This window comes from Macrobrachium nipponense, chromosome 8 (assembly GCF_015104395.2).
Source record: "Macrobrachium nipponense isolate FS-2020 chromosome 8, ASM1510439v2, whole genome shotgun sequence".
NCBI lineage: Eukaryota > Metazoa > Arthropoda > Malacostraca > Decapoda > Palaemonidae > Macrobrachium > Macrobrachium nipponense.
This window is the reverse complement of record NC_087203.1, coordinates 2,427,447-2,446,209: the sequence shown is the minus strand read 5'-3', so window position 1 is coordinate 2,446,209 and position 18,763 is coordinate 2,427,447. Positions and strand designations below refer to the sequence as shown.

At 33.4% G+C, this 18,763-nt stretch overlaps 1 protein-coding gene across 1 annotated transcript in view; it reads left to right on the top strand.

Annotated features, from left to right (window-relative positions):
• LOC135223343 (reelin-like) overlaps positions 1–18,763 on the top strand; it is a 484,942-nt gene that overhangs the window by 247,523 nt on the left and 218,656 nt on the right. The window contains 6 exon segments of the mRNA XM_064261806.1: positions 617–775; positions 13,725–13,834; positions 13,968–14,153; positions 14,327–14,594; positions 14,821–14,970; positions 15,727–15,904. Coding sequence (XP_064117876.1) covers positions 617–775; positions 13,725–13,834; positions 13,968–14,153; positions 14,327–14,594; positions 14,821–14,970; positions 15,727–15,904 — 1,051 coding nt within the window.

Here is an 18,763-nt window from a genome sequence, read left to right as displayed (position 1 = left end):
GTGCAGATATATTCCTGACTTGGAATAAAGTCATTTCGAATGGAGTACTAATATTTTACTCATGACTACAGTTTGGAGAAAATCAAACATTGGCTATATATTTTTTCATACTTTTTATTTTTTATTCTGTCCGAAGCTGGTATGACACTGAGGAATACTGTAAATGAAAAGGAAACATGGTCACTGATGTTTTTTTAATCAAACTTAGAATAACTGACGGACACTTTTTTTCTTGGCATTACCGGTGTTTTGTATGATTATCTATGCTAAACTTCAACTTGTCCCTGTACTTCCATTTTGAATGCTATTAGATTCTCTTGATACTTACCCATTTCATCAATATTGATACATCTTATGGTATGAGATCAAAAGACTGAACAGAATTTTTGTGGCCACTGCCATGAAGTGAAATCCTCAACCAGACTGCTAGGGGGAATTAATATGTATCTTCCAGAAATACCATATTATCGAACTTTTTTGCATTTCAGTACTATTCTTGTATTCGTAGGTGTCTGGCTATAATTATTTGTCTCTATAATATTCGTGCGTTCTTGATATTTAAATGGAGTATTTCCAAAGGGCAATGAGAATGAAATGTCGTCGTTATCCACTTCAGGTACCTTACGTTCAGTCTCCAGATTGGGTCACCAGTGAGCAGTGGAAGGTGCCAACAAGGAATCGTTCCGAGAGACAATGTCATCCTTCAACATTCGCCTGACAATGGACAACTCTGGCACACCCTGCAGCTCTTTGAACCATTCCAGACAACAAACAGGTATCTGGCTTTCCTTGGAACAGTTGTCATATTATCGAAAGAACGTTTATAGTGGTTCTTCAAAATACGATTAATGGTCATGTATCCTTTATGTCATGAGATATAGGCCTATAAAAGCAAAGTACTTTAACCAGGTTTCAGATACCTCAAAACCTATTTTATGGCTTTGGAGGTGTCATACTTTTTGCCTGCATGTTATCTTGTGACTCGCTTTGTAACGTTACCAAGCAAAAATTGGTCGAAAAGGGGATCTAACATTTTTCTTTCAAACAAACTAATAAAATTTTCTTTGGTTTCACTCTATGTTTGCAAATCTTATCCCAAGGAAGAGAATGCTCCAATGAAAAGCAAATATGAAGGAAGTGTATGCAAAATGAGAATTTTAATAAAATAAATATGCATAAGAAAAACTCCAAATGGATATTTTAAAAATTTTCACATTACACGGAAGATTAACTGAGATGGTTGTTTGTTTTCTAATAAAACTGGTTTCACATAAAATACCTGTAAATGCATTTGCATCTCAATACTCTATTCTAATTCCACGCATGAAAAATTGTTCCCGACTTGTGTAGTGCCTGTGGCATTGAAGGTTCCTATTCAGCACAAGGCATCTATCCACACATTTTTCTGATTTAATCCTTTGGAATTTGTCACCTCACAGATTCTGATGACTCATACTAAAGAAAGTTTTTAATAATTTCATCATAAATTTCCTCAGTAAATTCATATGAAACTTGAGAGTGACTGATGCTACTAAGTCTGGCCACTACCAGCGTTATAGAATGGATTTTCGAGGAAGTTCCAGTGTTTGCTTTCAGTTAATACCAATGCACAGAATTGCCACCCTTCCCCTGATTTTAATATCCTCACGTTGCTAAGAATTACTTTTTGGGGATTTTTCGATTCTTGAGGACTGTTTTAATACAAAAATTTTACATTGGTCACCTGATATAATTACATTATTAAGAGGTTTGGTTGTCATAAATGAAAAGTGAAAAGATTTCTTTGAGAACATTGTGGTATTTTGCACATTGCCTGTTTATATACTATTGCTGTTTTTGTTATAACAACTGCAATAAGTACTGACACTCTTGGGTGGCCCTAGTGCTTAGTGTTGGAATCAATACCAATTTATGACGTGATATGAAATGAGAACTTCTAATATTGGATAGTTTCCTAAAAATGAAGGGAATGTTGGAAGTAAAGAATTCTTGGCTCACAAAATATTATGCATAAAATTCTCACGAAACTGTTTCCATACCTGCTGTCCTTTCCCTGATTTCTCTAAGCACTCCATTCAAGGAAAGATTTCTATCCACAGAGCTAACGTTTAAATACGAATTGTAACCAAACCAGTCGTTCTTCCACATCAATTTGTCATAAGCTTCACTTTCATCGTAAATATTTTTAATTGCTCTCCAAATTCTCATGTCCACTGTAACACCCTCAACACCTTCCATAGCCCATACCCATTATTACTATCACAACCTTTCACCAGGTCTTCATATATCAAGCAAAGTCTTCTGCATTTGCTCCCTGACAACTGTTTTTAACTGTTATTCAGAGCTACATCTCTTCAAGGTTCTTCACGCAACAACTTTTCGAAGTAGTGGCTCCTCCTATGACCATTTGTTCCAAGATTCATTTGCTGATCAGTCTTTCACTATTTCCCCCAACCTCAATTTTTTCTTTCCTTCAAGTACTCAGTGAAATTCACTCCTAAGTTGTTATTATCATCTTCTTGTGTCTCATTTCAAATACCTGTAAATAATCTTCTCATCTACTCAATTGCATTTCAGAAAAGCTCATATTTCTATGTATTCAATTTGAATTTCATGACTACACAAAAAAATTATTTTTCTTCTTTTCATGAACTCCCTCCACATTATAGGTTCCATCTTTTCCTGATGTGTAATTTCTCTTGATTACTGTCTTAATTTAATTTGCATTCATATTCTGAATCTTTCCTCTCCAACTAAAAGTAATTTCAGTTTTCCTTCTCACTTCATACACTTGATAATCTTGTCATTCCTTTTCTCACTATTTCGTCATTTACCTAACAAACTCTTTTTCTTAACAAACTCTTTTCCTCATTTGCATCTTTTCTTGCATTGCTATCAGACAAATTTCCTAAACCCCTCTCCATTCACATTCACTTTTCCTTTTGCTGTACTCAGCCCTTACTACCCATTTATGATCATGCACAGGACTCATCCACAAACCCCTCTGACTATTAAAAATCACTTCCTGTTTCCCCTTTCTGGATACCCCACCCTATTTTACTCTGGTCTTACGTAGTTTTATGGCATATAATTCTCTGTGAACACTTAATGAGTGTTTTATTCTCTTCTGTACGACATTTACTTACTCTCAAATTTCGGATAATTAAGTTTTCTGTCCTTTGTTTACTGTTTTATATTTTGGTAACATGAATAGTCAATATGTGACTACAAACGTAAAGCCCAAAAACCCTGGTGTATAGCAGAAAGACTACTTAATGTCAGGCACACATTCAAAAGATTCAAGGTGATGTGTCAAGAGAGCCATCTTTCTTTTTAACTTGACACAGGTACTCTTCCACTTTGCCAAACCCTAACTAGAATAGACTGAATCAAGGAAACCCCTAAACTGCTTCTCGGCAGCAATAAAAAAAAAAGTAAAATTCATCACCTTAATTTTTCTTATGCTCTCAACAGTATGTAAAAATCATATTCTCAATGGGTTAATGGAAATGTTCAGGTACTCAGAGTATTTTAGGCGTGAGGAACTAATCTTGCATTAAGACATAAGCAACTTTACATAAATTGCTGAAACATGTTTGACACAAAATTGAACTTTTTCTGCCATAAATCTCGAGAAGACTCACAGAAGTGAAAAATGTGCTAAGTGTTGAGGCTATAATCTTGGTCTCTTCATTAAAGATTAAAGTATCTACTTCCCAGAGGTCCTGTAGATTTGGCAAGACACCTCTCAGCACGGCATTGGGAATTGAGCTTCTATACCTCATAATTCTCACAAGTAAAACCTCAATTTCCCAAATACATTTCCATTAAACCGGAAAGACTGAAAGTTTTAGGTTGGGATAGACTTTCTTTAACGGGTATTTCGTGAGAAACGCAATACTAGCACAATAAACAAATTTTGCTCTTAATGCTGTCTCTCAGATGATTCCATTTTTCTCTTGGTGCTCTATTTCAGATGAATTCATTTTTCTCTTCAGGCTGCATATCAGATGATTCCCTTTTTTTCTTAGTGCTGTATCTTAGACGATTTCATTTTTTTTCTCCATACTGTAGCTCAAACAATTACATTTTTCACGTAATGATATATCTCAGATAAATACATTATTTTTCTCTTCATGATGTATCTCAGTGATTCTATTTTTCTCTTAATGCTGTATTTCAAAGGTCTCCATTTTTCTGTTAATACTATATCTCCGATTCTTAATGCTATATCTCAGATAATTCCATTTTTCATTAATACTGATCTCAGACTGTGCAATTCTTCTCTTAATTCTTTATCTCAGATGATTTTGTTCTTCTTTTCATGATGTATCTCGGATGATTAGATTTTTCTCTTAATGTTGTATCTTAGAGGACTCCATTTGTCTGTTGATACAGTATTTCAGATGATTCCATTTTTCTGATTGTAAAAGAGGTAATTCCATTTTTCTTTTCATGCTGAATCTCAAATGATTCCATTTTTCTCTAAAGAGAAACATTGAATCATCTGAAACACAGGATGCTCTCCATGCTGTATCTCAGATTAAACAACATTAAGAAAAAAATGGAATCACCTAAGATGCAGTATTAAGAAAAAAATGGAATAATCTGAAATACAGCCTGAAGAGAAAAACGGAATAATCTAAGATACAGCATTAAGAGAAAAACGGAATCATCTGTTAGACAACATTAAGAGAAAAATATAAGCTGAAATACAGCATTATCAGCTAAATAGAATCGTCTGAGGTACAGTATTAAGAGAAAAATACAATCATTTCAGAGACAGCATTAAGAGAAAAATGGAATCATCTAAGATACAGTATTAAGGGAAAATTCGAATCGTCTGGTTTACAGAGAACAATTGAATCTTCTGAACGACTCCATGACGATAAAAATGATGTGAGATACAGAACAAAGAGAAAAATAGAATGAGCTGAGATACAGCATTAACAGAAAAAGTTATCGTCTGAGACACAGTATCAAGAGATAAATGGAATAATCTGAAATACAGCAATAAGAGAAAAATGGAATCATCTTAAATACAGCACTGAGAGAAAATGAAATGATCTGAGATATAGCATTCAGAAAAAATGGAATCATCTTAAATACAGCACTGAGAGAAAAATTGAATAATCTGAGAGACGCCATTAAGAGAAAAATGAAATTGTCTGAGATACAGCTTAAGAGAAAAGTGAAATTATCTGAGATAAACAGTAATGAGAAAAACTATATTGTCTGCGATACAGCATTAAGAGAAAAATGGAATTAACTGAGATACAGTATTAAGGGAAAATGGAATCGTCTGAAATACACAATTAAGAGAAAATTAAATTGTCTGAGATACAGGATGGACGGAAAAATGGAATAATCTGAGATACATTATGAAGAGAAACATAGATTCATCTGAGATACAGCATTAATAGAAAATTGGAATTATCTGACATACAGCTTTAAGAGAAAAATGAAATCGACTGAGATACACCATTAAGAGAAACATGAAATTATCTGAGATTCAGCATTAAAGAAAAAAAAGAATTGTCCGAGATACAGGATTAAGAGAAAAATGGAATTTTCTGAGATACAGCATTAGGAGAAAATGAAGCTGTCTGAGATACAGCATACACAGAAAAATAAAATCATCTGAGATACACTTTTAAGAGAAAAATTAAATTGTCTAAGATACAGCATTAAGATAAAAATGGGATCGTCTGAGATACAAAATTAAGAAAAAATGAAATTGTGTTAGATAAAGCATGAACAGAAAAATGGAATGATCTGGATACATTATGAAGAATAAAACGAAATCATCTAAAATAGAGCATTACGAGAAAAATTCAGTTACCTGAGAGACAGATTTTAGTGGAAAGTAAAATTATTCAAAATAGAGCATTATGAGAAAAATTCGGTCACCTGAGAGATATTTTAGAGTAAAGTGCATTAGGAGTTGAATAATCTGAAATAGAGTATAAAGAAAAAATAGTATCATCTGATATACCGTGTTCAGAGATAAATGGGACCATGTGAGATACAACATTAAGAGAAACATGGAATCATCTGAGACAGTTTTAAGAGCAACCTGGAATCATTTGAGGCATAGTTTTAAGATAAAAATGGAATGATTTGAGAGACAACATAAAGAGAAAAATGGAATAATCTGAAATACAGTATCAAGAGAAAATGGAATGATTTGAGAGACAGAATTACAGAAAAATTGTCTGAAATGCAGCTTAAAGAGAAAAATAGACATAGGATTTACAGAATAAAGAGAAAAATAAATTCATCTGCGATACAATATTCAGAGAAAAATGATCTTCTGAGTTATAGGATTAAGTGGAAAATGACATATCTGAGTACAATATTAAGAGAAAAATGGAATCTTTTGAGAGAAATGTGGAATAATCTGGAATTCAGTATTTAGAGAAAAGTTGAATGCTCTGAGATACAGCATTCAGATAAAAATTGAATAATCTAAGATTCAGAATTAAGAGAAAAATTGAATCCTCTGAGATACCCTATTAAGAGAAAAATGGAATATTCTGAGATGCATCGTTATGGGAAAAATTGAATCATTCGAGATGTAGTATTAAGTGACAAATGGAATCATCTGAGATTCGGCATTAAGAGAAAAGTGGAATTATCTGATTTACATCATTAAGAGAAAATCGAATCGTCTGAGATACGGCATTAAAAGACAGATGGAATCATCTGAGATAGAGCATTAATAGTGTGTCTCATATTATTCCATTTTTCTCTTAATTTTGTGTCGCAGACGATTTCATTCTTTCTTGATACTGTATCTTAGATAATTCTGTTTCTCTCTTAAAGCTGTCTCTCAAATGATTCGATATTTCTCTTGATGCTGCATCTCACATTATTCAATTTTGCTCTTAATGATGTTTCTCATATGATTCCATTTTTCTCTTGATGCTGTATATCAGACGATTCCATTCATCTCGTAATTATGTCTCTCAGGCCATTCAATTTTTTTCTTAATACTGTCTCTCACATGATTCTATTTTTCTCTTAATTGTCTCTCAAATGATTCCATTTTTCTTTTGATGTTGTAACTCACATGATTCTATTTTGCTCTTCTTGCTGTACTTCTAATGATTCTATCTTTCTCCTGATGCTGTATTTCAGATGTTTCCATTTTTCTCTTAATGTTGTATCTCATAATTCTATTTTTCTATTCGTGCTGTATATCAGATGATGCCATTTTTCTCTTATTTCTGTTTCTCAGACGATTCCATTATTTCTTGATTCTGTATCTCGCATGATTCTATTTTTCTCTAAATTCTGTCATTCAGATGACTCCATTTTTCTCTTCACGCTGTATCTCAGATAATTAAATTTTTCTCTAAATGCTGTATCTGAGATGGTTTGATTTTTCTATTCGTGCTATATATCAAATGTTTCATTTTTTCACTTAATTATGTCTCTCAGACGATTCAATTTTTTCTGTTAATTCATTATCGTAGATGACTCCATTTTTCTCTTAATGCTGTCTCTCAGATGTTTCCATTTTTCTCTTAATGCTGACTCTCAGATGATTGCATTTTTTCTTAGTACTGTATCTAGGATATATTTCATTTATGTCTTAATGCAATATCTAAGATGATTCCGTTTGTATCTCAGAGGATTCTATTTTTTCTCAATGCTGTATTTCAGATGGTTATATTTTTCTCTTCAAGCTGTATCTCAGATAAATCCATTTTTCTCTTTATGCTGTATCTCAGATTATTCTATTTTTCTCTTCATTCTGTATCTCAGATGAATCGATTTATCTCTTATTGCTGTATTTCAGATGATACCAATTTTCTCTTGATACTGTATCTCATATAATTCCCATGTTTTCTTTTTCTTATGCTCTATCTCAGATGATTCTTTTTTTTTTATAATGCTGCCTCTCAGAAGGTTCCATTTTTCTCTACATGATGTATCTCAGTTACTTCCATTTTTCACTAACTGTACCTATTTCAGGGCCATTAGGCGACATATGGATTTTACATTCATGTAAACAGTATTTCTTTTATGAAATATGAGGTTAAAGAGAATGATGCACAAAATCATTAATAATGCATCTCATGAAAAGCCTTAATGAGTTTCATGAGAAACGTGAGCTTATTCTTTTTGTGGAAAGTATAAATATCTGTGCCAACACCCATTCTGGTTGATGAGGAATGCCATCTGGGCATACCAAGTTCGATATACTGTATGGGGGTGCAATTGCAGTAGCTAAATCTCCCAGGGGACGAAAACATTTGATCTTCTTGATAAGAGAAATAATGATAATTCTAAAATGAGGTTGCAAGAGGTAACCTCGACTTTGATGAACGAATTTTATATCTTCATCTAGTACTATTACATCCTCTCCTATTAGCTAGTGATGGAAAATGTCAGTGAACTCTGAAATCAAAGTTCAGGCCCACTTCTCCTCTCATCCAACTAGACTTCTGAGATGAATAAAACATTCCATCGCCTTTTAAAAAGATGTTTCTGCTATTTTTCCCAACATGAGTACATTTAATTAATTTCATTGTTCTAATAGCATTTATTCCAGTAGAGCAGAAATTATGTAATATGGTGCCTGATGATCAAGTGTAATCTTTCACCCGTATCCAACTAGTACAATGAATTTAGAAACTTACTCCCTGATAGCCAGTATGTAGTACACTGGAAAGTCCTAAGATTTATAATACCCTTTTGAGATCTAGCTAGTAACTTCCAAATAACTTTGATAATTGCATATGAATCTAAACTAGTTAATATTACTTAGTGGGTTATCTAATTTTAGTTATTAACAGTTTCCAACTATTTCATGTTTAAATAAACATATCCTATAGTGATACTGCTGAAACATTTTTTTTAGATTGGCTTATTGACAATTTTGTTCATTCCTTTTATGACTGTGAACCACAAATTGTGAAAAAAAAGACTTGTAAAACACGTCTGTATGAATAATTCAGGATTATCAGTAACTTACTCACTGTTTTATGTGCAAGTAAACATATCTAGAAATGTTATTGCTAAAAAGGAATGATTAGATTGGTTCATGGACAATTATGTCCGTCGCTTGTATGGCACTGTGAACGACAGTCTGTAAAAAACATAAGTCTATGAATGAGCCTTCATTTGATCAAGCTTGAGATATGCTCTATTTTTTTTCTTACGTATAATAAATATATTTTTTAATGTTATTGCTAAAAGAAATGTTTAGATTGGCTCATGAACAACTTTGTTCATTGCTTTTACGGCACTGTGAATGACAAATTGTTAAAAAAAAAAACATGAACAATTAATGTACAAATAATTATTAAAAATCATTGTCCCCATTAAAATATTCAATTCCCTCTAGCATTAGCACCGTAAAGAAAATGTCGTATAATGATATAAGGATAACTGGCTTCAGGGAATCAATTTTATTGATTATTTCTTTTTTGGGGAGTCAAATACTGTTCTGGCCTTTCTCTGATAATTTGCTGTTTTTTTTCAAAAAATAAATGCTTAGATCTCCAAGAAGACAGGAAAACGTAAGGAGCCCTCAGCTCCGAAAAATCACGTGAAATCGCGAGTTTGTTCACCATCGTCACATGGAGTTTGGTTGACAGATAATGCTTACTTTAGTATAGAGGTTAAATTTTGGAGTTTTTCTCATTTCCTTTGTAATTTTTGCGTTTGAATCGTAAGGTGTGGGAAGTGAGTATAATAAGGAAATTGATTATCAGTTTAGGTGTGAATTTGTACTGTATGACGAAGATGTTGAGCTGTTACTGGCTGTAATCTCGAAGGACATGGTACTGAGGATGTCATCAGTCTAGGGTAGGGATGATTCGGACGCGTCCGAATCATCCCTCCTAGCAAATGCTTCACTAATTATGAATTCCGACCAAAAATCAAAAGATTTTCACAAACAATATTTACTTTATGTTTTATATATATCCATTCATTACCCTCTCATTATCTTATAAAACACCTCATAAACCCATCATAAGACTCCTCATTACAAAGAAAAATAGCTTTTCCTTTGCTTCAGATTGATTATAGTTCCTTGAAGCCTGTAGGGAAAGAGATGCTGCTGCTATAGAAAAATACACTTCAGGAATTTACAGAAAAGGGTGGTTCAGGTAGAACAATTGCTCTAAAGTTTGGAATCCCTCGGAGCGCATTTCATGATTATGTGAAGAAAGATAGAAACAAGGTTGACCAGGAGGATTTTCACCACCTACAAGCACAACCACCTACACCATCATCACAACAGCAGTTTTCTCCTGAGAATATTCGACCATTCCCAAACTCTGGAGAGAGGAAGGGGATAGCTACAGGCATATATCAGGGAAGATGCATGATTGCAACGGACACTCCAGAAAAGCTTGAACTTAAACAGAAAGCACTGAAGTAAAAGCCAAAAATCCCAGCCGAGAAGGAAATAAAGTTTGGAAATGATAGCTCAAGAATATCTAAAAGCAAGAAAAAATACTAAAAGGTTAAACACAGAGGAAAAAACCAGTGATGAAGACCTTCATCATCGCCTTGAAGATCTCTTGACAGTCGTACTCAACGACAATTGTTCTGACATCTCAAAGGAGGAGATCGAAGACACAGAAATTGGTTTCATTGATAAATTCCCAGAAGAGGGAGTTTTTTCTTATTGGGATAGATCCAGTAAAAGGTAGCAGTCTATTACGTAGGTAAATTAATCAGCAATTTAGACGAAAATCACAGATATTTGCTACCAATAGTTTTACATTTCTATAAATTGAGGATGGAGCAACTATTGGTAAAGAGGCAGTAATTGGAGTGCATCCAAACCCAGTTCAGCATAGTGTTAAAAGAAAACAAGGGTATTTCAAAGGTCGTTAGGCCAACTTTAATTAACATTTAGGTACAACAAATGTCATGTATTTGAGTTACATTTTGTTTTTGGTATATATCTTAAAGGCACTAGTAACAAATCTTTAATATTGAATAGTGGGGTTGATAACCTTAGCTGCAAAACGCTGGATTCCTCGAAGAAGCTGAAATAAAAAAACAAACAGGAAAGCTTACTGGCGCATAATTGGGGTCAGTGACGCATTCCAAAGATTACGAGTTTTATGTACATTGCGTGCATGCCTCTTGTGCGTCATTTGGTGAGTGTGTGTGTTCATAATGCACAGAAAATGACATATAAACTATTGTAAGAGAAGCAAATGGGGACTCACTGAATTTGATTGATAGAGTGTGGAACACACCACAGAAGAGGTGTTGCAGGTCCGTCAGACAAGGTAACATTAATATTAACTTTGAAAAAGTTAATATTTACAGTGACAAAATTCACCTTCTAGAGAAAGGGAAGTGAGGTGAGGCACACATTTCTTATTGATGAACTTTAATGTTTTATGGTGTCATAATTATGATCTCTTTATTTCAGATGGATTCGAAGTCACCTTATGGGTTTCTCTAGACTAATTTTGACTATTGTTAAACTATGAATGTGTGGACACTTAGAAAAAAAGGGTTACTTACTTGAATATGATTTTGAGAGGAATATTATATTTTAACGTTTCTTTTTGGTTCATGCTTAGTTTATTTTATTCCATTTTCATGTTAGCTAATTTTGGGAAATAAAAAGTATATTTTTGTAACAGCATTTTCAGCTAACTTCAGAGATGGTATTCAACACGACAAGGTAGGTCTCGTTACCAGTTAGATGTTTTTTTTTATTTATTTAAACGAGTGTCATTTGACCTCAATAGAGACTTTTCCTCATGAGATGTACTCATGGAGAGAATAAATTCAAGTATATTTTGCTTATTTGATAATTTGCTGGTGACGATATTTTATTTAGTTTTTGTTTTGCAGGATACAATATTCTTTAAGCCAACTTTAACATTTATTCTCGGCAAACATCGTGGATTTGAGTTACATTTTCTGTCTGGCAATCACCAAGGGAGAGAATATAATCTTTAAGTTGGTTTTGATTATTTCAATAAAACATTTTGTTTGGTATTTATGTTTTATTTATCATGTGACTTGAAGGTAAATATCAGTTATAACAATTGTCCGAATCATCCCCATGGGTAGGGAGGATTCAGACTTTTTGGAAACTTGTATTTGAAGATATGTAGCTTCAAGTATAGTAAAGTATACGACTTACCACATTCACTAGTAAATGTAGGATGATGAGGCTATACATTGACATGCCAATGACATCTCTGCTCTTTAAACTCTTACTTCTAGATAGAAATGAAAAAAAGTGTCCGAACCATCACCGCTCTCCCTTATTATATGCAGAATATGTGGTAAAAATTTAAGTAAGTCCCTTCAATCATAAGGTAGCAATAAACACTTAGTTTACAATGGGGTCTTTTGGTGTCGGCACTCCCCATAAATGGAAATTTTAGGTAATATATAAATCAAGAGAGAGTACAGTCCTATTCATTTGATTATATTGTAAATTTCATGGCTTATTACGTATGTGATAGAATATTCTAGTGCAAAAATCAGCTTTCTAGGTGTCATAGTTTCTTAGTTATCACAAAATAAGCAATAATTTTTTTCTTTAGCTGTTTTCTCAAAACTTACCTTTTCAAAAGTAAATGTCTATTTCCCCAAGAAGACTGAACCAAATTCAATGAAACTTTTATAGAATGTAGTATAACTAAATATCTTGATTTTGGCGTGGGAAAAATCACTCTTTTGTGCAATTTTTAATTTTACATTTTGAAAAGTGACATCAAGATTTTTCGACTGCAAAACAAATGAACTTAGAGATCGAATTTCTAAATTTCCCCATGAGAAAACTTTCATTATTAGTTGTAGAATAAGAGGTAAAAAATTTGAAGCAAATCCCTTCAGTTATAAGGTAGCAACAAACACTTACTTTATAATGGGGACTTATGGTGTCAATGCTTCCCTTAAGTGAGGCTAGACCTATCTTATATGGTGTCTCTCAAGCTGGCAGTCTGGACCCTTTGAAACTTTTAATTTTACCGAGGCACATGATTCTTGGTCTAGGAAAGAGCTGGTACAGTATACTGGCAATATAAATATTATTGTGGTTATGTATTTCCTCAAATCTGAAACAAAGTTGCTACTGACCTTAACAGATCACTGACCAGTAAGTGATGTAGTCAGTGGATTGTGTAACAACAGAAGTCAGCAAGACCACTCATCATACTTCTTCATAATTTATTCTGTATAAGGAACACATTACCTGGTAATTATGTATACTTGACAAACTAGGAGCTGCTTCCTACTTGAAGCTTAAATTTCAAAGCAAATAAGCTATATTGTTTAATGCTTTCAGAAAGGTCTGCGTACTTCTTAAGAACTCTTACAATCCACAATGATGATTATGTTAATAACCTATGCATTAGATCCTTATTTCCACTATGTCTGCAATTCTGTTCTGTCTGGACATTAGCATCTTACTTGGATCTGCTCTATAAAATGGCTCATTTGTTGAATTCCTTTTTCCCAGCAGTACTTATTATAATACAGGCCTTGATATTTTTCTGAATGGATGAATGAAGTAATAATGGATTACACTCATTGGTTGACTGGGGAATAGTGGTTGAACATGAAAGGAGAGAAGATAGACCAGGATTCAAGGGGTGTTGACTCAGTGGCCCAAGAACTCTAAGAATTCTTTAGAGAATAATGATCCCAAGTTTGTAAGCAATAGTGTTTTAAGAATAGGCTAAAAAATATTGGAAGTGACAAAAATTACTTTTTTTTTATAGGCACGAGGCATTTTTCATACCTCTTCCAGACAGCGCCCGTACCCGCCAAACTCGCTTTCGTTGGTGGCAGGATTATAATGATATGATGAAAGATGACAACTCATTCCAAGGTACCCAAGGCCCTTCTTTTTCAAAAATATATACTGCTGAATAACTTCTGTTCATGTTTTTATATTTACAAATACACTACCAGTTCATAGTGAATTATACTAGGCTTAACAATCAACTTTTTCTTTCTCAAAGAGGAGCGAGCTGAATGGCACCTGGATAATGTAATGGTTTTAGCCAATGAAACTCTTCCGACTTTCTTATTTGATACTTTTGACGGCAATGCTTCCAGAGCCCTTCCGTGGTTTTTGACCGCCGGGTCTCATATCGACCAGGACTGTGGCTCAAAGGATGCTGTGATGCTCTTCCCCTCACACACAGGTAATGTTGTTCATTTCATCCTCAGTAAATTCTACAGCTTGAAAAATGAATTCTTCATTTCCTTTTTTTTTTGTTTTCTCCAGTGAGATCTATTTTAAATTTAATTTTTAATTACAAAATTGCATAGCACAAATTACATTGGGACTGATAACAGTGATATCTTTATTTTGTAGGCCCCAAATATGCAGAAACGTGGGACTTTGAAGCCTCTGAATCGAGTGTTATTCAGTTTGACTTCCAAATTGGATGCCATCAGAGCAGTTCAGACGGTGAGGTGTCACTCCAGTATTCATTAGATCATGGCAAAAAATGGCAATTGGTAAAGGAATTGTGTGCACCACCTCAGTTGGAATGTGACACTTTTCACTTACCTACTACGTACACCATTTCAAACACACCCTCTTGGACCCGACATACCGTAACATTGCCCAAAAAGACAATGTAAGTACTGACAAACTTAGTGATGATTATAAGATCTATTCCATTACGTATTTCTTGAAGGAAGTCTGAGCATCTCATTGGATGATTGTTAGGACTGCAATGGCTATTGGTATTTTCATTTTTTGCTGAGTTAGCACATGCTCAGTATATCTATGTGTTTATATTACTTTATAAAAGAGAGTTTTATTCCACTTTGATATTTGTCTTTCTACTGTTCTAATTACAGTGGAGAAAGCACTAGGCTGCGTCTGATTAGTAAAGGCCATGGAACCAATATGGGGAAAACTGCTAGCTGGGCTATTGATAATTTCTATGCTGGGAACTCTTGCCCCTGGATGTGCTCCGGCCATGGTTATTGTCTCAATGGGGAATGTCGGTAAGGCTTTAGTTTGTTCATTTCCTTTTGATAGCATTTGTATTCCTTATTCACAATATTCCTCAGCAAATGGAATATTTTTCTATACTTCTTTGCGCGAATGTTTTGGTAAGTTTCAAATCAAGTCAGGTTAGCTTTTGGTTCTTAAACTTAAGTGCAGCTTCAGTAAAACCACCTTGTACATTTCTTATTTTTTTATTTATTTAATTTTTTTTTTGTCATTCACCTCTCAGGTGGAATTTCATGGTTGTTTATGAATAAATGAATGATAACTATAATATGACCCATGGAATGAAATATACAATTTTTGTAGAATTTAAGAAGTTCAGAATGAACTGCTGCATTGCTCCATCTAGGATTAGGTCTTTGGCATGATGTTAAACTTTTCATGATTATGGTGTCCAACACTAAAAAAATTTTTCAAGAATATATCACAGTTTGGAAATCTATTATTAAGTATAAGTAATAACCGTTTTCATTGACAGGGCTTTGCTATCGACTCTCCTGTTTATGTTGTGGTGACATATAAAAATAAGTGAAAATTGACACAAGAATTTAGGAGCGAATGCCCCCAATTTATATGAAGTTCTTCACTGTGATATATATATATATATATATATATATTATAATATATATATTATATATCTTATTACATGCCAAATGACAAGTAGAACTCTATGCTTATTTGTAAGAATTCCAGGAAAGATTCCAGTGAATGAAGTGGGACAGTCATGTCAGTGTATTCTTGCTTCACAGGTGTGACGAGGGCTTTTTCGGACCTTTCTGCGTACCAGCGAGTGTCTTGCCTTGCGAGCTGATGGACACCTTCATCGATCCACAACTCAGTACTCTCAAGTGGCTTGAAGCCTACGGTTCAGAAGTCTCGCAGAGGTGTGGAATTCTTGTGTCCAAATCTGCTCTGGTCTTTTTCAAGGTAACTTTGGTGAAGCATTCATGCAGCCAATGTATTTGACAAATACAAAGAAAAGTGACATTTTCTGAAAAAGTTAATGCAAATTAATTTAATGGAAGTTTGAATAAAATAACAAATTGTTTACTGTGTTGTTTAGTAATTATCTTTGGCAATTCTTTTTTTTTCTCCTCCCTCACAACCCCTCTAGTCTCTCTCCCACTCCCTCTGCTTCTCACTTTCTCTCACTTCTCCCTCTCACTCTCTCCCTTTCCTGTTAAGGTAGTTGCTCCAGTTACATTGCCCAGCATTTATTACATTTTGCATATTTCACCACTTCTCATCACCCATTACTATCATGGCTGAACTTGGACTTGAAAGGGCATCGGGAGTATCTCTATTCATCCAAGTGACCTCGAAAACTATGGATTAGACCAGTGGTTCCCAACCTTTGGCATTTTCAGAAACCCCTGAAACAATAATTTTCTCATCTCAAGGAACCCCCAAATATATATATATCAGATATATATATATATATATATATATATATATATATATATATATATATAATGAATATATTAACCACAGACCATAGAGCTTTGGTGAAGAGCTATGCTTTGTCTCAAAAGCCAGAAACATAGTAGTCCTCGTATGTACACCAAAATCTGGTATACTAGCGTATGGGCATTGAATACTTAATTGCACCCAACTATGGACTGGGATTACTCTGACAGTGGGAGTTCTGGTGGTGATAATACAGTCTGTCCTTCTTAGAAATAATATATTTTTAGTATCTGGTGGATTTTACACACACTACACACACACACACACGCGCCACACACACACACACACACACACCAGTATATATATATATATATATATATATATATATATAGTATATATATAATCATATATATGTATATATATATACATATATATAATTATATATTATATATAAGAAAATAACATACACATCACGTGTGGAGCAGATCCTCAAGTCCTTTAGAAATAAATGAATAAATATATATATATATATATATATATATATATATATATATATATATATATATATATATATATATATAACTAAGTAAGCATTTGTAATAATTACCTTTAGTAAAACTGAGGAAAAAAATCTCGCACGGCATGTTTAACGAAGAGAAACATATACTTATCAATAACAAATAATTAAATAAAACATGAATTCTCACGGAACCCCTGGTGAACGTTCACATAACCCTAGGGTTCCGCAGAACCCCGGTTAAGAAGGCTAGACACTAATATCTGTCATTTTTTACATTTTATTTTCCACCCACTCTCACTCTCCCTTCTTGTGGGGCTAAACTTTGACTTAAAAGGGCATTGGGAGTGTCACTGTTCATCTCAGCAGTCTCGAAAAATATGAATTAGACACTAATATCTATAATTTTCACTTATTTTTACATGTAACCCCTTTCCCTTTCCTGTCATGCCTGAACTTGGTAAATAGCATTGGGAGTGTCATTTTTCATCTCATCAACCTCAAAAAATATGGATTAGATATTAATATCTGTTGTTTTCAGTTATTTTTACATGTCACCTCCGTTCTCACCCCTCCTTTAATATCAGTGCTGAACTTGGACTTAAAAGAAATCGGGAGTGTCACTATTCATATCAGCGACCTCAAAAACTATTTATTAGCCACTAATATCTGTTGTTTTCAGTTATTTTTTTCATGTCACCCCTTCCTTTCCAACCCCTCTTCCTACTGAAGATGAACTCGGACTTAATATCAGTGCTGAACTTGGACTTAAAAGAAATTGGGAGTGTCACTATTCATATCAGCGACCACGAAAACTATTTATTAGCCACTAATATCTGTTGTTTTCAGTTATTTTTTTTGTCACCCCTTCCTTTCCAACCGCTGTTCCTACTGAAGCTGAACTCGGACTTAAAGGGCATTGGGAGTGGCACAATTTATCGCATTGATGGTAAAAACTATGGATTAGACACAAATATCTGTCGTTTTAAGTTATTTTTACACATTTCACCTTTTTCCACATCTTTTCCATATGGTAAATCATACATATACCAAGTTTGGTTGAAATTGCTCTATGTATTTCAGAGTTATTCTGAAACATGCACACACATACATACAGCTGTATATATATATATATATATATATATATATATATATATATATATATATATATATATATATATATATATATATTATATATATATATATAATATTATATATATATATATATATAGTGACAATGCACCCAAATATCTGGATATTACAGTTACCAATAAATAAATAGTTACCTCACAACAGCAAGACACCAGAACCTTCATCGCAGATAAAATACGACTGACTTTCTAAAGGCAACAGTGATCCCTTAAAAAGCTTATTAATCATGCAAGAAACCAGACTAAGTTCATTAGGCAAGTGAGAGGTAATCAGTTTAATTAAGTTAATTAAAGGGATTCACTCTAACAACAGCAATAAAAGTCTAAGTATTTCAAATGTTTTCCCTGTTCTAAATCACTTCAAGAAAATTGAATGAAAACAGCACAATTAATCACCAGGGTTGGAATCTACACAGATCAAAATCTATCACTGGTGGTCATATCATGAATCACTGTTATAAATATTTTAAAAACAAAAAATTTATTTTCAAATTCAAAATTAATTGAAAACAATACTATTTTACAAAATTAATTAATCAAGAAATTAAATTATTAATTTGAAATTCAGACTGTTAAACAATACTTATGATTTGAAAAAAAAAATGCAAGTAAATGAAAATCAATTCACAAGTGTAAATTAATCAAGAATGTAATTTTAAGTCACTAAGAAACACCTAAGTTAATCAAACAAATTGTGAGTGCAAAAATATG